The sequence below is a fragment of the Belonocnema kinseyi genome, chromosome 2, assembly GCF_010883055.1.
Source record: "Belonocnema kinseyi isolate 2016_QV_RU_SX_M_011 chromosome 2, B_treatae_v1, whole genome shotgun sequence".
Classification (NCBI taxonomy): domain Eukaryota; kingdom Metazoa; phylum Arthropoda; class Insecta; order Hymenoptera; family Cynipidae; genus Belonocnema; species Belonocnema kinseyi.
Window position 1 is genome coordinate 94315957 of NC_046658.1, and position 26292 is coordinate 94342248.

The 26292-nt window shown below is 23.2% G+C and overlaps 3 protein-coding genes across 8 annotated transcripts in view; 2 read left to right on the forward strand and 1 right to left on the reverse strand.

Moving 5' to 3' along the window:
- The first annotated feature begins 4182 nt into the window (after nt 1–4182).
- Nucleotides 4183–17827, forward strand: LOC117168390. Its single transcript, XM_033354014.1, has 4 exons — nt 4183–4383; nt 8902–9316; nt 12585–12876; nt 17412–17827. Exons 1-4 carry the CDS (start codon nt 4364–4366, stop codon nt 17489–17491), a joined length of 807 nt encoding a protein of 268 aa, XP_033209905.1. The 5' UTR covers nt 4183–4363; the 3' UTR covers nt 17492–17827.
- LOC117168389 (mitochondrial 2-oxodicarboxylate carrier) overlaps nt 17213–26292 on the reverse strand; it is a 69147-nt gene continuing 60067 nt past the window's right edge. For 5 of the 6 annotated variants that reach the window (XM_033354008.1, XM_033354009.1, XM_033354013.1 and 2 more), the window contains exons 6-7: nt 23750–23895; nt 17671–17791 (exon numbers count right to left, since the gene is read on the reverse strand). In XM_033354008.1, coding sequence (XP_033209899.1) covers nt 17671–17791; nt 23750–23895 — 267 coding nt within the window. Of the gene's footprint in view, nt 17792–23749; nt 23896–26292 lie in introns of all 6 variants that reach the window. The other variant, XM_033354007.1, reaches the window with a different exon arrangement.
- LOC117168388 (ectonucleoside triphosphate diphosphohydrolase 5) overlaps nt 17581–26292 on the forward strand; it is a 48548-nt gene continuing 39836 nt past the window's right edge. Inside the window, exon 1 of the mRNA XM_033354006.1 lies at nt 17581–17694. The gene's annotated coding sequence lies outside the window, so the exon portion shown is untranslated. The remainder of the gene's footprint in view (nt 17695–26292) is intronic.

The following is a 26292-nucleotide window of genomic DNA, read 5'->3' on the forward strand; positions in this document are numbered from 1 at the left end:
ATTTTATTTACAAAAAAAGTTCTTAAGTTCAAAAGAACATTCAGTGAACTGAAAAACTGTGATCGGCAATATAGGTATTTAGCTGTGTCACATGCCCTTAAGCAATTACATTTTGCGAGAAAATTTTTTTTACAATTTTTTAAAAAGACTATGTCCAGAAAACCTGGCTCAAGCTTCAGATATGAAAAAATTGAGTGATGCATGTCAAACTTTTCTAACCTAAAAAAATATTTCTACTGCTTTACCGTCATATTTTACGAAGAATGAGAAAACTTGAATTCGGCTTCGTAGTAAGGTGAGGGCAGCACCTCGATAGGGCAGAAAATGTGATGTCCTATATATATATAGTTCCGCCCACTCTGACACCGCGTACCGCATCCACGTTTATAATATCTTTGGTATGTTGGGGGACGTCGGTTCACTACAGTCACTCCAAGCCGAACGTATTTGATTTGAGCATCGAATTGGCGGGACCATGGTTTGTTGGACACTTGGACCATGCATTGAACCCATCAACATATAGAAATGGACCGGTAACGCTTTGGGGAGAACTGAAATGGGCTCTAGAGAAAGAAAAAAAATATGAGATGAGACCTGCCCTTATCTATTTCAGGACTCTGTCAAGTGATTTGGTGGCCCCGGGTATTGCGTAGTTATAATAAATTAAATTTTAATGAACATTCATGTGAAATAACCTGTTTCGGATAGATTATTTTTAAAACTTTTTAACCTTGAATTCTTCTTGAAATTGGATTTAAAATTCTACAATAATAATCGTTTTGTGAGTTCAAAAATAATGTAAAAACTGTTAAAAATTTGAACAATATTTCTATTACATAAAAAATAATCATTTGTATTGCATAGGTACAAAACTTCATATTTTGAGGTTTTTTTTTTGTTGTAACACTTTTTATTTTACTATATTCAATAACTTTACTTACGTATGAAAACATATCCCCATATAAACGTCTTGACAACGCCCACAAACTACACAGGCTGTCACTATTTTTTATATTTATTTACAATAAATTATAAATAAATCAATTCTGACAAGTGCGATGTCACATTATTGGGGCACTCGCGACACAAAGCACGGTCCTGTGCTGCTCCAAACTTCATCCAACGAAAATATTCTCGACCAATCAGCTTTATCTAGAAAGAGATAGGTCAACGTCTTATATGTTTTTCTCTCTCTAGATCCCATTACCGTTCACCCCACAGCATTACCGGTCCATTTCTATATGTCGATGATTGAACAGAGCAGCCCCCTGCCACGAACGTTTATGTGTATGCAGTAGTAGTGTTCTTACGATCCCGAGGGGAAATGTCGGTCAAACTAATCCAACAGATGGCGCCACAAAAAGTGGGTCTGTCTTTCATGGAATTGCATTAAGAAAAAACAAAAATAATTAAAAACTTGATGCTGTTTGCAAATAAACAAAATATATATATGAAAAAATAAGAGTAACTATTACTAATTATTTAAATGTAGAAAAAGTCATAAAAATATGTAGTTTATTATGAATAAAATTTAATTTTAAAATACATTTTGAAAGCAATTCGAACTTCATATTTCTATGATTTATTTTACTGATATTATTGATTTGATTATTTGTTCTAGTTAAAAAAATTATTTATTGTTAAAATTATTAACGGATCTAATGAAAAAATCGACAATCTTCAATTCCTCAATGAGAAAATTATTTAAAACTTATACCTGATTAGAAGAAGTCAATGACAAGTCTGATAAATGAGAAAATGAATTTAATATTATTTAATATAATGTATATATTTATTTAAATTGAACCGAGCATCATATATACAAATCATCTAATTATCGGTAAAAAAATTTTTTTTTTTGCTCAACATGCTTCACATGATTTTACGAATGACATTTAATAACAAAAATAATTTAAGAGTTTATAATAAACACTGTGATAAACAATTATTTTGGCAAAATATTAGAATTTGAGATTTTTGAAATTATAATTTCCTTAAATGGCCAGAAAGACTTCAGGTATTCCTTAAAATAATAAAGATTTAATAATATTAGATAAAATATAACAATTTAAAATTTTGTAAACAAATTAGACAAACAGATTGGAAATTTTGGCCCTTTGGCATGGAAATTTTTTGTTTGCACTGGAAATGTTTTAAGTTATTGGACGAATGACTGCTAATCACCAACATATTAGAAAAGTTAACAATAACCACTGTTATTAACAATTCTTGTGACAAAATATTTAAACTTAAGGTCTTATCAAATTTAAATTTTCTTTGATGGCCAAGTCGGTGGGTTATTGTCAAAAGATTTTGTATTGAGTGAATCTTAGCATACAGTGTTATGATTCATTTTCAATCTATTAAGTTTGAAAACCCGACTTTTTCCAAGTGAAACTGCCAACATTTAGAAATTATTTAAGTAAATTGTTTTTAAACATGTAAGTTGTTATATTCTACTAAATTTTATCAAAGATATATTTTTTTAGGAATATCCGGAGCCATTGTAGCAACTAAAGAAAATAAAATTTTTGATAAAACCTTACCTTTGAATATTTTGTCACAAAAATTATTTATAACAATGTTTATTGTTAACATCTCAAATATTTTTGTGACTAGCAGTCATTCATCCAACAGTTTAAAACATTTTCAGTGCAGAAAAAAATTTCTATGCGAAAGGACCAAAATTTTGAACTTCTTTCTCTAATTTGTTTACAAGAATTTAAATTGTTATATTTTATCAAATATTATGAAATATTTATTGTTTTAAGGATTACCTGAAGTCGTTCTGGCCATTGAAGAAAATTATAATTTGAAAAATCTAAAATTCTAATATTTTACCACAAAAATTGTTTATCACAGTGGTTATTATAAACTTTTAAAGTATTTTTGTTATTAAATGTCATTCCTACATTAATGTGAAGCATTTTTAGCAAAACATTTTTTTTTACCGATAATAAGATTATTGGTCCATTTGTTCATAAATTTGGTTCATAACAAATAAATGGATTAATAAGCTCATTATTTGTATTCTATGAGTTCCTACACATTTATTTAAGACAATATAAAGTTTTCCTGATCAGTTATTAAAGCGTAAAAAATTGTTATATAAAAAATTTTACTTTTTCCATGCTTTGAGTGGAAAAATTATTAATAAAAAATAGAGGAGACAAGAGTTTGTAAAGTCAAAATCTATAGAATTTAATAATCTTTAATCTGAACATTTTTGACTGACAAAAGTGCATTTCCTCCAATTGTGCGTCATGAGTACAGTACGTTTGTTTATAGAGTTTAATAGCTTATAGTTTGTTTATTTTAGAAATGCGGTTTGCAATAATATAATTAACAATTTAATTCAAAATCTCCTTTAAATTAAAATTTTTAAATAAAATTATTAGGGGTTGTATGCAGCGAGAAAAAAGCTTTCAAGATTAAGCAATAAATAAATTATTGAACTGCATAAATGTATATATGACGTTCGGTTCAATTTAATTAAATACATACATTATATTGAATACTATGATATCCATTTTCTCATTTATCAGTCTTGTCAATGACTTTTTACCAAATTATTTCCTCAAAACATTTTAATTCAAATTAATATTACTGTTTAAAAATATTACCTTCAAAACTTGAAATTGTTAATATTCTAAAGGTACAAAGATTCTTTACTTTGCAACTCAAATTATAGTCTTACATATTTTAATTATTATTATATTTATATTGGATATAAGTGATATATTTTTTATTCATTCTTCTGATCATATATATGTTTTAAATAAATTTTTCATTAGCTACGTTAATAATTTTAACAATAAATTACTTTCTTTAACTAGAACAAATAATAAAATCAATAATATCAGCAAAATAAATCGTAGAAATATGAAGTTCGAACTGCTTTCAAAATGTATCTTAAAATTAAATTTTATTCATATTAAACTACATATTTTTATGACTTTTTCTTTTTTTAAATAATTAGTAATAGTTACTCTTATTTTTCCATATATATATTTTTGTTTATTTGCAAACAGCATCAAGTTTTTAATTATTTTTGCTATTTCTTAATGCAATTCAATGAATGACAGACTTACTGTTGGTGGCACCATCTGTTAGATTAGTTTGACCGACAATTCCCCTCCGAATCGTAAGAAAACAGAAAAGTGGGGGCGATGCATGGGGCTGAGCTGAACCAGTGTGTCTGTGTCATGAAATTTTGCAACCCTAACCGCGTCACTTATTATTTCGCTTTGCTCACAATTTTGAGTTTTTATTTTACCTCTTTGACGATAAGAATTCATGTATTTAAAATTCTGGATGTTGTGTGTTAGTAATTAGTGTTTATGAACAATATTTTCAGTGAAATATGGGAGATAAGGAGCAAAGGTAAGTTGTTTTTAGGTTATGTTATTTTTCTTTTTGCGTAATATATATCGTATATATATAATATATAAAACTATTGTATTTTACCAAAACCCAAAACTTAAGATATGCTTCTTTCATTTTCCAACGAATTTTCTTCCTGCATTTAATTTAAAAAGTGTTGTATTCAGTTAAGATATATCGGCTCTACAAATGCTAAAAATCATAATATAAACATAACCTAATTCCTTTTTTGTAGAAAAAGTATATAGAAAAGTTATCTTCCTTGGTTGGAAGCGTTTAAAGTTAACTTTTTTGTTGAAAATGTATATTTGCGTGTTTGTATTATATTATATATAGCCTATTATATTTTTGATTGAGAATTATTATATTTTGTTTGAAAATTTTATTATTTCTTTGAAAATTTATCTGTTCCGTAGTTTCCTCCGGTTTTATTGAGAATTCATCTTGTTCGTGTCAAAATCCAACTATTTAAATTAAGTGCAACTAATTAAATTATAAATTAAATACAAACATTTTTATTTAAAGCTAAATTCAACTATGCAACTATTTTTGCATACAAATTTAACTGTTTGTTTGGAAATGATCTTTTTTTGTTGAAAATTTATTTTTTCGTGTTTAGAAATCTCTTGTTTCGGTTAAAAGTTATTATAATTTGTTTGGCAATTTTCTTGTTTTGTGGAAAATTCAGAAATTTTGTTAAATGGTGTTTCTTTTATGAGAATTAATCTTTTTGGTTTTAAAATTCGCCTATTTTTGTCGAAAATTTAACTATTTGCTTGAAATTTAACTTTTTTTTGTTCAAAATTCATTTTTGTTTTGTAGAAAGTGCGGGTTTTTTGGGTGGAAAATTTGGCTATTACGGCTAGAAATTTAAATATTTGGTTTCAAAATTAACTTTTTTGTTAAAAGTTCATATTTTTTTATTGCAAAATTTAATATTTTGTAGAAAAAAAAATTTTTTTCGTTTAAAATTCAGCTTTATTTTTTTTAATTCCTTTTTTTTATTAAAATTTCATATTTTCGAGTTGAAAGTTCAATCGCTTTTTGAAAAATTCGTCTTTTTTCGTTGAATTCAAGTTTGTTTATATTTACATATTTTTTTGTTTGAAATATTAACTTTTACATTTTTTATTCAGAATTTGTATAACATAAATATTTTATCCTTAATCTAAAAAGTTCAAATCATTAAATAATATTTCTTCCTTTTGGATTCATAATCTTTCAGCCTCTTCTTTGACCATTTTTGAAATCTTCTAAAATCTTTTTAAACAATCTCTTCAAATTAATTTTTCGAAATAAAAAATTATTTTGATTTTTCCTAGGAACCTGAAAAAAAAATTTTTCATCTTCGTGAAACTTTGCAAAATTTAGAAAAAAAAACTTTACAAGTTTTAATTATTTTTGAATGGTTTAAAATTTTTGAATATCTCTCAAACTTCTCCAATTTTTTCTAAAATTATGTAATGTGGCAAAAAATTGAAAATTTCAAACGCTTTTTAAAATTTTTTTAAGTTCCCATGAATTTTAAGAACTTTTTTTCATACCCTGACAAAATTCAGTTTACCTACAAAATCCAACTTTTTTGTAGAAAATGCCTTTTTTTTGTTAAAAATTCAGCTATTTCTTTAGTAATTCAACTATTTGTTTCAAACTTTACTTTATCGTTAAAAATAAGTTTGCAACTTCAATTACTTTTGTAAAAAATTTTTGTTTATTGAATATTTAACAATTTTCTGGAAAGTTCCTTTTTTTTGGGGTTGATATTTAATACTTTCGGGTTGAAAATACCCCTTTTTTGTCGAGAATTCTATCATTTTCTACTAAATCTAATTCTACCAATCTAAACGTTTCAAACGTAAAATTATCTTGAAATGTTTTTCATTTTAGAGTTCAAATTATTAAATAATTTTTCTTCCTTTTGGATTAAAAATCCATATTTTTTAATAAAAATTATTACATTTTGTGTAAACATTTTTTTTAATTTAACTGTTTTCTAGATTCCTCTGGTTTTTTTAGAAGTCGCCTTTTTGGGCCTTTTTTTGTTGAAAATTGTGCTATTTCTTTAGGAATTCAATTATTTGTTTAAAAATTGACTTATTTGTTAAAAATTCATACTTTTTGGTTGCAAATATAATTATTTTGTAAAAATTTCTTCCTTATTTTTGGGTGAAATTTCATATTTTTCCGTTGAAAGTACAACCGTTTTGTACTGGGGGGTTGCTTCCACTGTATTGTCCAATGCAAAAAATGTACAACAAACTAAACTGCATGGATGTTCACAAATTATAAAGAATAATAAAAAAGTAAATAACGAATACACAAATAAATGGAAGAAAATGCCGAAAATATATGTTATTATCGATTTACACAATTTTCCAAATTTCAAATAAGGACAAGATTAATAATTAACAAAAAATAAAATCCCAAATTTAAAATTACCGAAACTAAAATTCACCGACTTCAAGACCGACTTTGAAAATAAACGAATTATTAAATTCCCATAAATATTTCAATTCTGGAAATTCGGAATTGCTGAAGATAGTTAAATGATTATTAATTTATGAGCTATTAATAGAATTATAAATAAGGCAAGCAATTTAATTAATATTTAATTAATCATTAATTGATCATTTATTAATTATTTTCGGAGTTTTTAAATTTCGTCGAACTTAAATTACAGCAATAGAAATATTTATGAAAATTTAATAATTCGTTTATTTTATAATTCGGCAATTTTTTTGTTGCTAATTTATGCTTTAGTTATTCTTTTTTCGTTATTTTGTATTAGTTCCGAATATGCAAACACTTTTAAATATAGTGATGAAGAGCTAATTTTTTTATATTGCCGCTTTACAACATAATGCTACTATATAATAAATATAATTATTATATCTATATATCACAAGCAAGGAATATGATAAATGATTAAATATTTTTTTCTATTACAATGAAATAACCAACCCTTGAATGTGATATTTTTTCATCAGTTAGACTTTGTAACGTAGCTAAAATATTTTAACATTTGTATGTCACTCTTAAAGAAAGACCATTAACGAATATTTTTTCATCTTTGGAAGCACTTAAATTAATGGAAAATTATTTTTCGAAATGCTTAAACTAAATCCATGGAGAAATAAAATTCTGAAAATTGAGAACAAGAAAATAATTATTATCATCTTGTTTTTAAATTTATGGAAATTTAATTTTCATAAGATTCTTGAGAAAATTTAGAAGATTTTAAATATTTCAGGGGTGTTTGAAAAGAATCTAGGAAATTTTAAAGAGCTTTTTTTATTTTATAGGATTTTACAAAATATAATGAAAAATTCCAGTATTTTTAAAAGATGTTTAGAACTTTTAGAAGTTAGGAAGGAATCATGAAATATTTGATAAATTTTCTAAAAATTTTCCGAGTTTTCGAATATTTGTAATCTGTTTAAAACATCTTAAATTCCTGAAAATATTTTTAACTGACACGATTTTTTTAAGGTTTTCAAATATCATTCCAAATAAAAAAAAAAGTAGTTTAATCTCCTGAAAACTTTCGAAATTATTTTCAGTTCTAAATATTTCTTGAATTTACCCGATTTTTGTCATTCTTATTTTACAATCTTACCGAATTGAAACATTTTGATTTAAAATCTTCTAAACTATTTTTAGAAATTTTAGAAAATCGTTTGTTATGTTTAAAAACTTTTTTCAATTTTCTCTTATAGTTCATTTTTCAAAATAAAAAATTATTTAAAATTTTCACACGAATATAAGGAAAATTCTTTTTTTATTTCATCAGACCTTCTAAGCCTTCTAATTTTTAAAAATTATTCAAACATTTTCTGATTTTTCTATTTATTCTGCAAAATGTTAAAAATGGCCTTAAAATCTTCCATCTTCTTCTTTGACCATTTTTGAAATCTTCTAAAATCTTTTTCAAAAATCTCTTCAAATTAATTTTTCGAAATATACAATTATTTTAATTTTTCCTACGAACCTGAAAAAAAATCTTTCATTTTGGTGAAACTTTACAAAATTTAGAAAAAAGCTTTACAAGTTTTAATTATTTTTGAATCATTTCAAAACTTTTGAACATCTCTGTTTCATAGATTCATCTTCTTTTTTTATAACTCATATTTTTGGGCTGAAAATTCACCTATTTTTCATCAACTTTAAATATTTGTTTGAAAATTACCTTTTTTGTTGAAAATCGATGTTGTTTGGTCAAAAAATTCAACTATTTTGTTAAAAATGAACTTTGTTTGTTGAAAAGGAATATTTTTGGGTGGAAAATTCAGCTATTTCTTTAGTAATTCAACTATTTTTTTCTTAAAAATTGATTTTTTTTTGTTACAAATTCAATTATGTTGTAAAAAAGTTGTTCTTTTTCTAGTTTTTTAGAGTTCAGATTATTAAAAAACACAGAGATATTTTTAAAGCTTCTAGCTTCATTTGTACAAGGCAGAATCCTGATTTTTTATAAAGAAATTGTATACATATTTTCGACTGATTTTCTTTAATTTCAAGCCACTCCCACAAGAATAAACAGAATCGAAAGCCTCACGCCCATGCCGTTAAGGATCGCCATTCCGCGAAGGACGTGAGAGTTAATCTCCGTAAAGCAAAATTTAAATCGAGACGTCAAACGGAACCTGAATCCGAATTTTTTTCTGAGCCTGAAAGAATAAAACCTCAACCTCTCAGAAATCGGCTTTCTGACGACAATATATCTGATGTTGAGGAAAGTGGACAAGATTTTGAGAGTCTTCTCAACACTCCAGTTTCCGAAGGGGGACATTTTACCTTCAAAAGCGAAAAAGATTGGAATTTCAATATTTCTGAGTCTTCCCAACTTTTTTCGCTTGACTTGAGGCTTTTAAATGCTGCAGTTAGTTGCATTCCTTTCAACGAATGCGTAGAAGTCGAGGATACATATTTTAGTGTACGTAATATTTATAGAATTCACTCTCTTTTTTCTTTTCTCCTTTTTTAAATAGTTCCTCTTTTTTCCTCCTGTTTTAAAAAAGCTTCTTCCTCTTTTCCTTGTTTCTCCACTCAAATTCCAACTAAATTAATAGAATTAAATAAGAAAATCCAACTATTTTGAGGTAAAGGTTGATTGTTTTCTATTGAAAAGAGTAGAATTTTATTGAACATTTTATTGTTTTGCTAAAAAAAAAAGAATTTTTCTTGCTTAAAAATTAAACTGTTTTTGTGAATTCGCCGTTAGGCTGGAAATTTTAACTATTTCGGTTGAAAATTCATCTATTTAGTTGAAAATAAACTTTTTTTATTAAACATTCATCTTTTTCGGTTAAAAATCTAACTGTTTTTGTAAAAAAATTCGTTATCTACGCTTAAAAATTTAGCAACTCGATTGAAAATGTAATTATTTAGTTTAAAAAGTTATGATTCTTATAGAAAATTCAACTGTATTGTTTAACATTCGTCCTTTTGAATTGAAAGTTAATCTTTTTTAGTAAAGCTCATCTTTCTCGGTTGAAAACAAACAATTTTGGTTTAAAATTTAACAGTTTTGTAGAAAATTCTTCATTTTGGATTAAAAATTAAATTATTTTTTCAGAAATTTAAACCGTTTATTTGAACATGACCTGTTTTTTTTAAAATTCATATTTTTTGTATTAAATGCTGCTATTTAGTTGAAAATTCACTTTTTTATTGAAACTTCTTTTTTTTTTGGTTGAAATTTTCATTATTTCGTTAAAAATTAACTTTTTTGGAAATTTAGTCATTTTATAGAAAACTTATTTTTTCTGGGTTAATGCTTAAGCTTTTTTTTAAATTAAAAATTCATATTTTTGGGTTGAAACTTGATATTTTTTTTTAGAAAAGTCATCTTCTTGGCCTAAAAATTTGGTTAAAAGTTTAATTATTTTGCTCAAAAATAATCATTCTAACAGAAAATTCAACGGTTGTTTAGCATTCGTCCTTTTCAATTGAAAATTAATCTTTCTTGGTATAACTCAACTTTCTTGGTTGAAAATTAACAATTTTGTTGAAAATGTAACTGTTTTGTAAAAAAATTCGTCATTTTTTATTGAAAATTTAATTATTTTTGTATCAATTTAAACAATTTATTTAAAAATTACGCTTTTTTTGAAAAATCATATTTTCGGGTAGAAAATTCAACTTTGTCGCTGAAAATGAACTTTTTTGTTAAAAATTCATATTTTTGTGTTGGCATTTCAATTATTTTGTTACAAATTAACTTTTTTGATGAAAATTCATATGTTATTCATATGTAAATTCATATTCAATGTAGTTGTTCTTTAGGAAATTCATTTTTGTGGTTTAAATATTCAACTATTTTGTCGATAATTCGCTTTTTGGGGTTAAAAAATTTATTTTTTTGTTGAAAATTCGTCTTTGGTTTGATAATTGAGCTATGTTGGTTCAAAATTTAACTATTTGTTTGAAAATTAATTTTTTTATTAAAAATTCACATTTTTAGGTTAAAACTTTATATATTTGTAGAAAATTCATCTTCTGGGCTTCAAAATTTAACAATTTGGTTGAAAGTTTAATTATTTGGTTCAAAAGTTATCATTTTTATAGAAAATTCAACTGTTTTGTTTAGTATGCGTCCTTTTCAATTGAAAATTAATCTTTCTTGGTGTAGCTCAACTTTCTTGGTTGAAAATAAAATGTATTAACATCAATTAACAATCAAATATATATATATATATATATATATATAGTTAGCTTTAGTTGAAAATTTAACTGTTTTGTAAAAAATTCGTCATTTTTTATTGAAAATTCAATTTTTTTGTAGGAATTCAAACTATTTATTTAAAAAATACCTTTTTTTTTAAATCATATTTTCGGGTAGAAAATTCAACTTTTTCGCTGAAAATTAACTTTTTTGTTAAAAATTGTTATTTTGGGGTTTAAATTTCAATTATTTCGTTGGAAATTAACTTTTTGTTGCAAATTTAGTTCTTATTTAGGAAATTCAACCAATTTACAAAAAAATCGTCTTTGGGTTTATAATTGAAATATTTTGGTTGAAAATTCAACTATTTCGTTGAAATTTTATATTTTCAGTTGTAAAATTCAATTATTTCCCTGAGAATTAATGTTTTGGTTAAAAATTCATATTTTTGGGTTGAAATTTCAATTCTTTCATTGAAAATTAACTTTTTTGTTAAAAATTTAGTTGTTTTATAAAAAAATTCATGTTTCTTGCTTAAGCATTTAATTATTTTCTAGAAAATTCTTTCTTCTGGTTTAAACATTCAACTACTTTGTTGTGAATTCATTTTTGGAAGGAAAATTAAACTATGTCAGTTAGAAATTGAACTGTTTGGTTGAAAATTCAACTGTTTGGTTCAAGTTTAATTTTTTTAGAGTGAAAATTCATCTTTTTAGTGTTCAAAAATCTACATATATATATATATATAAATCTATCTTTCTTTTTGTTAAAAATTATTATTATTTGTTTACAAATTTTACGATTTTTTTTTTTAATTCAACAATTTGCATAAAAAAATATGATTTGTGGTTGAAAATTCAGCTGTTTTGTAGTTTCTCTCTGTGTTTATTGAGGATATATTTTTTTGGGTTAAAAATTAAACTACTTTTATGGAAAATTTTACGATTTGGTTTTAAATTATCTTTTTGTTTAAAATTAATATTTTCTGGTTAAAACCTTAAATTTATGGAAAACTCTTTTTTGTTTGGTTAAACATTTAATTATTTTGGTTGACAGTTCAACCATTTGTTTGAAAATTAACTTTTTTGATAAAACTTTTTAGTTTTTGGTTGTTTCGCAAAAAAAAAAAATTTTGTATGAAAATTCAAATAGTTTGTTGAAAATTCCTGTTCTTGGGGTTTAAAGCTCATATTTTTTATTTGAAAGTTGAACCGTTTTGTAGAGAATTTATCTTTTTTGTTTGAAAAACGAACTATTTTGTTGAAGTTTTTTAAAAATTTTGTTTTATTTTAACTAAAAATTTAAGTATTTAATTTTTTGCTTATAATTGATCTTTTTTAGTTTTAATTAAAATTCTTTGGTTGAAAATTGATAATTTTTAGTTAAGATTTCAATTACCTGTTAAAAAATTTCGTAAAAAATCACCCTATTTCTCCCTTTTTAAGATAATTTTTGGCTTTAAAGTCTGCATATACTTTAATTTTGGATTTTTATTTTCATCTAGAAAATTATATCGTCTTTTAATACCTGATTTTAGAATGACCAACTCACTTATATGAGAAGTGACGCAGAAAGAGCAAAAGAAAATTATGAAAAGATTGTTGAAGAGCTTTCAAAAGCCGAAAAACTGGACTATTCTGGTGATGAGTTGGATACTGAAATTGGAACAGATTTTCGAAAGGAAGAGAAACAAAAATCGGAAAGAAAATTCGTAGAAAGTTCTGAAATCCAGAGCCTTGAGAAAGATTTAGATTTTCTTTTATCATTAAAAGAACCGATGACTAGACCAATGGCAATTCCGCAAATCGCTTCTACTGCAAAAATTCAAGGTACACCAGAATCCGAATATTTCCTCAATTTCCGTGTGCTTCCCCTTTTTTATCTAAATTCTCCTTTTCTCTTTAAATATACGTTTAAAATTTACATTTAAAGTATTAACATTAATTATTTAACAATTTAATTAATTATTAATATTCAAAGTATTAATAAAGTAAGACCGAAATGACAAATCATGGAAAGAAATTTTTAATTATACTTAACACATTTTTATTACTAATGAGTGTATTTTTATAAAGAAAATATTTTTGATGTAAATCCATTTTTTTTTAAATTCTTTAGTGAGCAGAATTAGTTCTTCAGGGAATTTTATTTAAAGTCGGGGAAAGTTTTCGAGGGCGCGCTTATTTTTTCTCTAATGTTTAAATATAAAATTGAAAACCAATGATTCTTTATTTTGTAAAAGTAGCTTTATATTTCTGTTTTCAACTATTTGATTGAAAATTCGTTTTTTTGTCTCAAATTAAAATTTTTTAAACTGAAAATTCAAGTGCCAGTTGAATATTCCATAATTATGTTTAAAAATTAATCTCTTTGGTTAAACATTAATTTTTTAAACTAAAAATTAAACCACTCCATTTTCCACTAAAAATGATCTTTTTTAGTTGAAAATTTGTATTTGTTGGTAGAAATTAATGATCTTGTTTAGAGATTCATAATTTTAGTTGATAATTCATCACTTCCTGTGAAAATATAACTATTTCATTAGAAATTAGATTTTTTTCGATCGCAACTATTTTCCTTAATGGAAAATTTAACTATTCAAATTAAATATTCCACCATTTTAGTTAAAAATACATCTCTTTGAATATTAATTTTCTTATTTGAAAATTAATTTTTTTCGTTCAATTCAATTATTATAGTTGAATATTCATTATATTTTTTGAAATTTAAGATTTTTTGTTTGAAATTCAACTATTGCACTTGAAGATTCATAAGTTTAGTTTAAAATTTAACGGTTTGGATGAAAATTAGTTGCTTTTTTCTGAAAATTTAACTAAACTATTCCTTATTTTCTTGCAAATTGATATTTTTCAGTTCAAGATACAACTATTTAATTGAAAACTTGTCTTTTTTAGTTAAAAATTCATGTATTTTTCTTTTAAATCATTTTTTTTGGTAGAGACTTGATCTACTTGTTTGAAAATTAATCTTCTTCTTTGAAAATTCATATTTTTGGTTGAAAATTCAAAGATTCCAGTTAAATATTCATCAATTAGGTTTAAAATTCAACTATTTGGTTAAACATTGTCTTTTTTAGGTGAAAATTCAACTATTTAGTTCAAAATTCATTTATTTTTTAGAAAAACGTCTTTTTTGGTAGAGAATTAATTTTAATTATTCCATTTCGGTGAAAGATTCATCATTTTAGTTAATAATTGAATAGTTTAGTTGAAAATTATTTTTTTAATTAAAAATTAACATCCCATTTTTTCCTCATTTGTTTTTTTTTTAGTTCCCAATTTAACTATTTGGTTAAAAATTTGTCTTTTTTAGTTAAAAATTCAACATTTTGTTACAAATTCATGTATTTTATTTAAAAAGTCTTTTTTGGTAGAGAATTAATTGATCAACTTGTTAAAAAATTTATCTTCTTTGTAAATTCATATTTTTGTTTAATAATTGAAATATCTCAGTTAAATATTTATAATTTTAATTTAACATTCAACTATTTGGTTAAAAATGGTCTTTTTTAGATGAAACTTTTCTCAACTTGAAACTTTATAAAAACTTTTCTTTTTATAACTATTTTGTTAAAAATTCATGTATTTTGTTGAAACATCTTATTTTTTGGTAGAGAATTGATCTGCTTGTTTAAAAATTAATCTTCTTGTTTAAAAATTCATATTTTTGGTTGAAAATTCAAGTATATCAGTTAAATATTTATAATTTAGGTTTAAAACTCAACTATTTGGTTGAAACATTGTTTTGTTTCGTTTTTTTCGTTGAAAAATCAACTATTTAGTTCAAAATTTCTGTATTTTGTTGAAAAAACGTCTTTTTTGTAGTGAACTAATCTACTTGTTTGGAAATTCATATTTTTGTTGAAGATTAAATCATTCCAGTTAACTACTCATAACTTTAGTTTGAAATAATCTTTTTTTTAAATTCATCTAATTAAGTTTAATATTCATAATTTTAGTAAATAATTTAACAGTTTAGTTGAAAATTATTTTTTAAATTGAAAATTGACTTCCCTTTTTTCCTAAATTGATTTTTTTAGTTCCCAATTTAACTATTTGGTTGAAAATTATCTTTTTTAGATGAAAGTTTAACTATTTTATTAAAAATTCATTTATTTTGTTGATACATCGTATTTTTTGGTAGAGAATTGATCTGCTTCTTTAAAAATTAATGTTTTTGTTTACAAATTCGTATTGTTTGTTGAAAATTCAAGTATTTCAGTTAAATGTTTATAATTTTAGTTGAAAATTCAACTATTTGGTTGAAAATTGTCTTTTTTAGATGAAAATTTAAATATTGTGTTACAAATTCATGCATTTTGTTTAAAAATCGTCTTTTTTGGTAGAGAATTCATCAACTTGTTAAAAAAACAATCTTCTTCTTTAGAAAACCATATTCTTTGTTGAAAATACAAGTATTCCAGATAAATATTTATACTTTGGTTTAAAATTGTCTTTTTTAGATGAAAATTTAACTATTTTGTTAAATATTTATGGATGTCATTGAAACATCTTATTTTTTGGTAGAAAATTGATCTGCTTGTTTAAAAAAATTAATCATCCTGTTTGGAAATTGATATTTTTTGTTGAAAATGCTAGTATTTCAGTTAAATATTTATAATTTCAGTTTAAAATTAAACTATTTGCTTTAAAAAAGTGTTTTTTTAGTTGAAAACTCAATTATTTCGTCAAAGGTTTATGTATTTTGTTGAAAAATCGTCTTTTTTGGTAAAGAAATAATCTTCTTGTTTGTAAATTTATATTTTTTGTTGGAAATTCAATTCTTGCAGTCACATATTGATAATTTTAGTTAAATTTTTTTTAACTGATTTATTCTATTCAAAGATTCCTTATTTTTATTCATAATTCAACAGTTTAGTTGAAAATTATTTTTTAAATTGAAAATTAAATTCCCTTTTTTTAATTGATGTTTTTTAGTTCCAAATTCAACTATTTGTTTAAAAAATTGTCTTGTTTAGTTAAAAATTGAGCTTTTTTGTAAAAAATGTAATTATTTGGTTGAAAAATCGTCTTTTTTATCAGAGAATTGATCTACTCGTTTAAAAATGAATTTTTTTGTTTTGAAAATTCATGTTTTTGTTTGAAATTTTAAGTATTCCAATTAAATATTCATTATTTTAGTTTAAATTCAAACTTTTTGGTTAAAAATGAAACTAATTGGTTGAATGTTAAACTTTTTTGTTAGAAATTCATCTATTCCAGTTGATGATTCATTATTTTAATTGAAGATTTATCACTGGTTGAATATTTATTTTAGTTTTTTTGGAAAATTAATTTTTCTAACTGAATATTTAGTTATTCCATTTTAGGTTGGAAAACTAATATTTTTTAGTTCGAAATTCAACTATTTTCTTGAAAATTGATCTTCTTTAGTTGAAAGTTCAACTATTCATGTATTTTGTTGGAAATCTTTTTTTTTTGCAAGAAAATGTCATATTTTTTATTGAAAATTAATTTTTTGTTGAAAATGCAATTTTTTTGGAAATTTAGGATTTTGAAGCGGTGTCAATTTAATTTTACGTATAAGAAGATAAAGTAAAAATTGGTTTGAATCATTATTCAAATTCATGGACTTTAGAGACAAATTCAAGGAGTGATTAATTATATTATTAGTTTTATTTAATTAATTGATGGTGCTAATATATTAAAAAATATCTTCTATTAAAATACCTTAAAGCTTTCTAAATTAAACATATTAATTGAATCTCTAGAAAAAAATATTTATAATAATAAACTCGCAAAACGTATACATATTTCGAGTTGATTTGAATGGCTCCTTGCTATGAAAAATTATACTTAGAAAAATCTGAAATTGTCGGGAAATTATTTTCCAGGATTTAAAAAAAATTCCAATTCGAAAAATTCCAAGTCCAATTAAAAAGAAAATAGTTAATGTACAGACGACATTAAAAAATCATTTAACATTATCAAAAAATATGAAATTTTTTATAAGAAGATTTTTTCTTTTGTGTTTCAAAATTAATGTATAATTTACCACCTTTTTCATAAAAAAAATCATCTTTTCTCCCTTTTTAGCTCCTTTTGCACACTGATTCTTGGGTAAAATAAAATGAAGACGAAGAAAGCAATAGATAATTATTTACCAGTTAGGAATATTCTCTCTGAATTTCTTTATTACCACTTTTTACATCCATATTTGTAGTATAAAAATATTTACAAAAATATTAGTCGTAGAGAAGATAAATCCTAATTATATTTATCGGTAATATTCATACAAAATGTTTAAGAAACTGTTTCTGTTGATACAAACTACCTACTTGGAAAAATACTGAATGAAAAATTCTTTCTTTTTCTTGTTGCAGAGTCAAAAAGTGAATCCACATCAGCACCGATAAAATCGATAGACCTTGAAAAGTGGCTCGAATCTGTTTTAGATATCTAGTTTTTTTTTACAATATCGTATACAAATTTTTATGAATTTGACTTTGGACTGCGAAAAGGAATAAGATTTGAATATTCTATAAAGAAGGCAGTGTATTTGTTGTTTTTTGTAACGTAATACAAAAAAAAAAAGAAATTAAAAAGAGATTCTGCAACCTTTGTCACAAATGGATAAAAATACTAATTCTTGAATTTAACTGTCAGGTAAGCATGCATATAGTCATAAACTACGAGCATGATTGCTCCTCCTGGACCCAATCTCAACACCTTTGGAACTAATCCCTTGTAGAGTGCTCTGAAACTAAATTTATTAAATTACATCTTTTTTTTGTGTGTATAAGCATAATTTAAATCCAATCATTTTATTAGCAATGATAAAATTGCTTAAATTTATCAGGAAATATCCGGAAATTTTGCAATTTTGTTTTTACTTTTGCAACAAATATCGTCCACACTTAAAAAAAAATGTGTTTGAAATTGTGGTCAGGGTTGCCAACCATGTCCTTTAGAATATCAAGGATCATTTTATATTTAAGATTTGAAATTTAATGTTTTTTTCAAAAATTAATGTTGATTTGATACTACATATTTAAGAATTTGAAAGTTTTTGTTGGTGGACTAATCAAATATTAAAGTTTTAATTTATGGACATTAAATATTAAAAAAAAAAATTGAAAACCGGCTTATTAAGAAAATACCCCCTTTTCTCGTTTTTTTCGCGTAAATATGAACTAAATTAATAGTAGAACCCCATAAGAAAATCCAACTCTTTTTTACTGAAAGTTAATTCTTTTTTATTACAAATTTTACTATCTTTTAATGAATTATCTCATGGCTTAATCACTATTTAATTCAGATCTATAACTATTTCTTGACTTTTTTTTAATATTTCAGGGTATTTTTAAAGATTTTAGGGTAGTTGGAAAACTTCTAAGGCATTTTGAAGATTTTTTCATTTGAAATATTTTAGGAAATTTTAAATGCTTCCAAGAAAGTATTAAGTAATTTCAATAATTTGAAGGGATTTCAAAGCGTTTGGAATATTTTAATGTAAAGATTTTTCTAGAATTTCGGAAGATAGATTTTATAAGATTTCCGGAGATTTATCTTATTTGAAGGGATTTCAAAACTTCTGAAATATTTTAGGATTTTAAATTCTTTGGAATTCTTTTGAATTTTGTTAATTCACTTAAATTCTTCTAAATTTACTTGATTCAAACGATTTTTTTTTACTTTTAAAAAGTTTTTATTTAATTGATCCTGAGAATCAATGGATAAAATGATAAAAGGATTTGAAATATTTTAAAGAATTTTTTTTTAAATTCATTGGCATTTTCAAGACCTTTAAAAAATTGCAAAGGATTTGTAAATATTTCAAGGATTTTGAAATATTTTAAGCTATTTTGAAAGATTACAAAGGGGCTTTTATTGATTTCAATAATTAAATGTAATTTCAAAGGATTTGGAATATTTCAGGAAATTTCAAACGATTCCCAGGATTGTTTTTATTTATTTCCGTAGCTTGAAGGGATTTCAGAGGCTGAACTTTTTTAGGATATAGAAAAAGATTTCAAGAGATTTGTAAGGGTATAAAATAATTTTAAAGAATTTTATTTTATTTTATTTTAATTTAATTTGAATATTTTAATGAGAAACTTATTCACAAGAAGTGAGCCTTTTTAATGATTTTAAGAGATTTTCAAATATTTTTTGCAATTTACTTGAAGCTTGTACTAAATTATTATTAATGTATCCTGAATTCTTTTAAGTTATTTTGAATTGTTTGCAATTCACTTGATTGTTTTTTAATTCGGCTTGGTTGTTTATAAACTTCATTAAAGTCTTCTCATTTCCCTTAAATTTGGCTAAATATGTTCAAATTTTATTGTAACAAATGGAATTTTTTAGACTAAAAAATATTTTTTCAAATCATTTGAATTTTTTTAATTTGGCTTGAATTTTTTAGTCCTTGGTCACTTCTTTGGTTAGATATTAGTAGGACTTAAAGATTGGAAGGAATTTAATTTTTTTGGAATTCACCCTATATTTTTTTAACTTTTTGGAATTCTTTCGAATTATTTTAATTTACTTGAATTCTTCTCAATTGTGAATTCATTCAAGTTTTTGCATATTTTAAAAATATCGATTCATTCGAATTTTTTAAAATTTAACTTTGATTGTTTTGAAGTGTTATGAATTTATCCTAATTTTGTTACCATTTAAGCCTAAAAAAGTACCCTTTATTCCCTATTATTTTATTTATTTGGGTGAAAATTAATATTTTTTATATAGAAATTCAACTAGTTGTTTAAAAATTTATTTAGCTGGTGAAAAATTCGCCTTTTTTGTAGGAAATTAATCTTTATGGTCGAAATTTCACCTTTTTGGTATAAAATTCAACTATTTCAGTTAAAGATTCATCATTTCAGTTGAAAATTCATCAGTTAGGATTAAAATTGACCTTTTCTTATTAAAATTTTTAAAATTTAGGTGAAAATTTGTCTTAATTTAAAATTCAACTATTTCATTTAAAATCAACATAATTGCTAAAAAAAATTTTTTTTGTGGGAAATTATATTTTTCTTTGCAAGTTAATCTTCTTGTTTAAAAATTCTTCCTTTCTGTTAAAAGTCCCAATAATTAAACTAAATTCTTACCATTTTAGTTGAAAATCCATTCTCTTAATTCAAAAATCCATTTTTTTAATTCAATGAAGTTTTTTCATATTTTTAAATTGTTTTCAATGCATTTGAGCTTTAAAAAAATCTAAATTAAATTTTTCTGAAATTGTATGAATTTATCCTTATTTTGTTACCCTTTGAGCTATTCGTTTGAAAAATAATATTTTTTGTTTAGAAATTAAACTAGTTGTTTGAAAATTTATTTAGTTTGTAAAAACTTCGCCTCTTTTGTAAAAAATTAATCTTTATGGGTGAAATTTCAACTTTTTGGTATAAAATTGAACTATTTCAGTTAAAGATTCATCATTTAGGTTAAAAATTGACCTTTTCTTATTCAAAATTCAACTATTTCATTAAAACCCACGTAAATTGTTAAAAATATTTTTTTGCGTGGAAAATTATCTTGTTCCTTGCAAGTTAATGTTCTGGTTTCAAAATTATTTTTTTCGGTTAAAAATTTAAATATTTAAACTAAATTTTTATCATTTTAGTTGAAAATCCATTCTCTTGATTCATGAATCCATTTTTTAATTCAATTAATTTTTTTTCATATTTTTAAATTGTTTTCAATTCATTTAAATTTTTTTCAATTTAACTTGAATTATTCTGAAATATTATGAATTTATACTAGGTTTATACTAGGTTGAAAGTGGAACTTCTTTGTTAAAAATTCATATTGTTAGTTAAATATTGAACTATTTTGTTAAAAATAATTTTTTTTAAATGATTTTTTTGAACTGCCAGTTTTTTTTTTTTTTGAAAATTCATTTTTGATAACTAATAATTCAACTTCCATTTTTTAATAAAAATCTATTCTATCAGAAAATTCCATTATTTCGTTGAAAATTCGAGTATTTGTTGCAAATTCTTCTTATTGGTAAAAAAGTTAATATTTTTCCTTGAAACTTCAACTTGTAGGTTGAAAGTTTAACTAGTTTGTTAAAAATTCATCTGCTTGGTTGAAAGTTTAACTATTTTGTTAAAAATTTGTTTCATTTTTTGATAAAAATTATTTTTTGACTGAAAATTTAATTATTCCATTGTTAATTGAAGATTTATCGTTTGTAATTGAAAATTTAGTTATTTGGTTGAAAATTCGGGTATTTTTTTAAAGATACTTTTTTTTCAATTAATTTTTATGGTTGAAGCTTCAACTACTTTTTTGAAAATACATTTTATTAGTTGAAGATTGAAGTATTCCATTTTTTTTAATTTATCGTTTTAAGTTGTAAATTTAACAGTTTGATTGAAAATTAGATTTTTTTATGAAAAATGTTGAAAATCAAATTGCTTTGTTAAGAATTTTCTTAAGAATTATATTTTATCAGAAAATTTAAGCATTCTATTTTTGGTTGAAAATGCTCTGTTTTTTTAAAATGGAAATTCAACTATTTGGCTTAAAATTGATATTTTTTATTTCTAAATTAAACTAGTGTTTCAAAATTTGTGTAGCTTGTGAAAAATTCTTTTTTTGTATAAAATTAATCTTTATGGTTGGAAATTCACCTTTTTGGTATAAAATTCAAATATTCCACTTGAAAATTTATCATTTCAGTTGAAAATTGACCGTTTCTTATTCAAAATTCAACGATTTTGATGAAAATTTGTCTTTTAATTAAAAATTCAAGTATTTCTCTAAAAACCCACATAGTTTGTTCAAAATCGATTTTTTTTTTAGAAAATTGTCTCGTTCATTGCAAGTTAATCTTCTTTAAAAATTGTTCTTTTTCTTTAAAAATTCAAATATTCAATTTAAATATTTATAGCTTTAGTTGAAAATTCATGTTTTAGGTTGGAAAGAAAATTACTTGGTTGAAAGTTGAACTCTTTTGTTAAAAATTCATTATTTTTGTTCAGTTGAAGAATCATAATTTTAACTAACAATTCATCTCTAGTGAAAAATGTAACTACTTTGTTTAAAATCAATTTTTTAACGAAAAATTTAACTATTATCCTAAAAATCCGTTTTTTTTTGTTTGTTAAGAAACTAGATTTTTAAAAGAAAATTTGAGCATTCTATTTTTGGTTGAAAATGTATCTTTTTTAGATGATGGCTAAACTATTTGGTTGAAAATTGATATTTTTGGTTGAGAAATTAAACTAATTGTTTAAAAATTTGTGTAGTTTGTGAAAAATTCCATCAACTGAAATTTTAATTGTCCATTTTGTGTTGAAAACTTATGATTTTTTGTTCAAAACTCAACTATTTTGATGAAAATTTGTCTTTTTTAAATGAAAATTCAACTATTTTGAGGAAAATCCACACATTTGGTAAAAAACCTTTTTTTATGTAAAAATGATCTTTTTCTTTGGATTATTTTCGGTTAAAAATTTAAGTATTCCAGTTAAATATTTATAATTTTAATGAAAAATTCATCTTTTATGTTGAAAATAAAATTACTTGGTTGAAATTTAAACACTCATGTTACAATTTCTTTTTTTGGTGTTAACAATTCGTAATTTTAATTAAAATAAATCTTTGTGGTTGAAAATTGAACTATTTTATTTAAAATTGGGTTTTTTTAATGTTGTAATGGATCTTTTTTAGTTGAGTACTCCACCATTTGGATAAAAATTCATGTATTTTGTTAAAAACTCGTTTTTCTCATTGAAAAGAAATGCATTAAGCTGAAAATTTAATTAGTTTAGTTTAAAATTCCATATTTTGTTGAAAGTTTCTTTTTTTCTGTTTGTTAGAAAATTTCTTTTTCGGTTATAAATTCAACTAAAAGTCTTTTGTTGAAAAGATTCATACTTTGATTCCAACATTCATTTTTTTTTAACGCAACTATTCCACTTGAAGGTTCATATTTTTTTTTTGAAAATTTAAATTTTTAATGTTTTTTGTTGTTGTTGATACGTTGTTTGTTTAACTAAAAATTTATCATTTTTAGTTTAAAATTTATCCATTTTAATTAAAAATTCATCTCTGGTTGAAAATTGATCTATTTTGTTGAATTTTTTTTAATTAAAATTATTTTTTTCAACCGAAAATTTGAATATCCCTTTTTTGTTGAAAATTGATATGTTCTTGTTCCAAACTTAACAATTTGGATAAAAATTTATCTGTTTTTATTTCTAAATTCCACTATTTCATTGAAAATCCACATACTTTGCAAAAAATCTAATTTTTTGTAGAAAATTATATTTTTCTTTGCAATTTAAACTTCTTGTTTAAAAATGATTATTTTCGGTTAAATATACGAGTATTCCAGTTAAATATTTATCATTTTAGTTAAAAATTCCTCTTTTAGGTTGAAAATAAAATTACTTGGTTGAAAGTTAAACTGTGTTGTTAAAAATATTTTTTTTTTTTTGTTAAAGATTCATCCTTTTCATCAAAAATATATTACTTCAGTTGAAATATGAGCTATTTTATTGAAAACTTTTTTTGTTTTGTGAAAATAAATTTTTTTCTGTGTTAAATATAAAATATAAATGTTTGCGTTTAGAGAAAAATATGAATATTTTACTTTTAGTTGATCGGGAAAATTGAAAAACTTGAGACGGAAATACCGGAAAGTGATCCGGAATTTGAAATCGTCACTCTGAATTGTTTCTTAATAATATTTACTCACCCTTCTCTTCTATAAACAATACTAAGGGTCCTAAAAGTTCCTTTGTACTGAACACTGCCCTGTTCTCCTTGAATGCGACTTTTCGCCACATCGAAAGGAATATTTAAACAAGAAGCCATAATTCCTGATGAGAAACCGATGCCTACCTAAAATAAAAATTAAATCAATCTTTATTATTGAAAACATTAAAACTTTTTCGCTATAACTTAGGGAACGTGCTTAAATTACGTAACAGCTCAAGGCCTGTTTGGCTCCAATTTTATTAAAAATTTGTCTTTTCGGATTAAAAATTCAATTTTTTCCGTGAAAACTTATTTTTTGTTAAAATAATTCATATTTTTATCCAGAAAAGTCAACTATTTTATTGAAATTTCTTTTTAAAATAAAAATTCATCTGTTTTTAGGGAAATTTAATCTTTTTTTTTTTTAATAAAAATGTAACTATTTGATAGAGAATTTAGCAATTCTGTTAATAATGTATCCTTCTTTATCAAAAATTCGTCTTTTTGGATTAAAAATTCAAGTTTTTCCGTAAAAACTTATTTTTTGTTCTAATTTATATTTTTATCCAGAAAAGTAAATTATTTTATTGAAATTTCTTTTTAAAATAAAAATTCATCTGTTTTTAGGGAAATTTAATCTTTTTTTGAATAAAAGTGCAGCCATTTTCTAGAGAATTTAACAACTCTGTTTAAATGTCATCCTTTTTATTAAAAATTGGTCTTTTCAGATTAAAAATTCAAGTTTTTCCGTAAAAACTTTTTTTTTTAATTTATATTTTTATCCAGAAAAGTAAACTATTTTTTTGACATTTATTTTTAAAATAAAAATTCATCTGTTTTGAGGGAAATTCAATCTTTTTTTGAATAAAAATACAACTATTTGATAGAGAATATAGAAACTCTGTTAAAAATGTATCCTTCTTTATAAAAAATTGGTCTTTTTGGATAAAAAATTCAAGTTTTTCCGTAAAAAAGTATTTTTTGTTAAAAAATTCATATTTTTATCTAGAAAATACAAATTTTTTCTGAAATTTTTGTTTCAAATAAAAATTCATCTGTTTTAGAGAAATTTAATCTTTTTGTTAATAAAAGTGCAGCCACTTGCTAGAGAATTTAACAACTCTATTTAAATGTCATCCTTTTTATTACAAACTTGCCTTTTCAGATTAAAAATTCAAGTTTTTCCGTAAAAACTTTTTTTTTTAAATTTATATTTTTATCCAGAAAAGTAAACTGTTTTATTGAAATTTCGTTTTAAAATAAAAATTCATCTGTTTGAGAGAAATTTAATCTTTTTTTTTTTAATAAAAGTGCAGCCATTTGCTAGAGAATTTAACAACTCTGTTTAAATGTCGTCCTTTGTATTAAAAATTTGCCTTTTCAGATTGAAAATTCTAGTTTTTCTGTAAAAACTGTTTTTTTTTTTTTTTTTTTTTTAATTTATATTTTTATCCAGAAAAGTAAACTATTTTTTTGAAATATCTTTTTAAAATAAAAATTCATCTGTTTTGAGGGAAATTTAATCTTTTTTGAATAAAAATACAACTATTTGATAGAGAATATAGAAACTCTGTTAAAAATGTATCCTTCTTTATAAAAAATTGGTCTTTTTGGATAAAAAATTCAAGTTTTTCCGTAAAAATGTATTTTTTGTTAAAAAATTCATATTTTTATCTAAAAAATACAAATTTTTTCTGAAATTTTTGTTTCAAATAAAAATTCATCTGTTTTAAGAGACATTTAATCTTTTTGTTAATAAAAGTGCAGCCACTTGCTAGAGAATTTAACAACTCTGTTTAAATGTCATCCTTTTTATTAAAAATTTGCCTTTTCAGATTAAAAATTCAAGTTTTTCCGTAAAAACTTTTTTTTTTAATTTATATTTTTATCCAGAAAAGTAAACTATTTTATTGAAATTTCTTTTTAAAATAAAAATTCATCTGTTTTTAGGGAAATTTAATCTTTTTTTTTTTAATAAAAACGTACCTATTTGATAGAGAATTTAACAACTCTGTTTAAATGTCATCCTTTTTATTAAAAATTTGTCTTTTCAGATTAAAAATTCAAGTTTTTCCATAAAAACTTTTTTTTTTTAATTTATATTTTTATCCAGAAAAGTAAACTATTTTTTTGACATTTCTTTTTAAAATAAAAATTCATCTGTTTTGAGGGAAATTTAATCTTTTTTTTTTAATAAAAACGTACCTATTTGATAGAGAATTTAGCAATTCTGTTAAAAATGTATCCTTCTTTATCAAAAATTCGTCTTTTTGGATTAAAAATTCAAGTTTTTCCGTAAAAACTTATTTTTTGTTCTAATTTATATTTTTATCCAGAAAAGTAAATTATTTTATTGAAATTTCTTTTTAAAATAAAAATTCATCTGTTTTTAGGGAAATTGAATCTTTTTTTGAATAAAAGTGCAGCCATTTTCTAGAAAATTTAACAACTCTGTTTAAATGTCATCCTTTTTATTAAAAATTTGTCTTTTCAGATTAAAAATTCAAGTTTTTCCATAAAAACTTTTTTTTTTTAATTTAT

What these genes read in the sequence shown, in the direction of transcription:
- LOC117168390 (XM_033354014.1), top strand. Translation starts at nt 4,364, where the DNA reads ATGGGAGATAAGGAGCAAAG. An exon ending in ATGGGAGATAAGGAGCAAAG is followed by an intron (nt 4,384 to 8,901) that starts GTAAGTTGTTTT and finishes TTTAATTTCAAG; the next exon opens with CCACTCCCACAAGAATAAAC. An exon ending in TCGAGGATACATATTTTAGT is followed by an intron (nt 9,317 to 12,584) that starts GTACGTAATATT and finishes ACCTGATTTTAG; the next exon opens with AATGACCAACTCACTTATAT.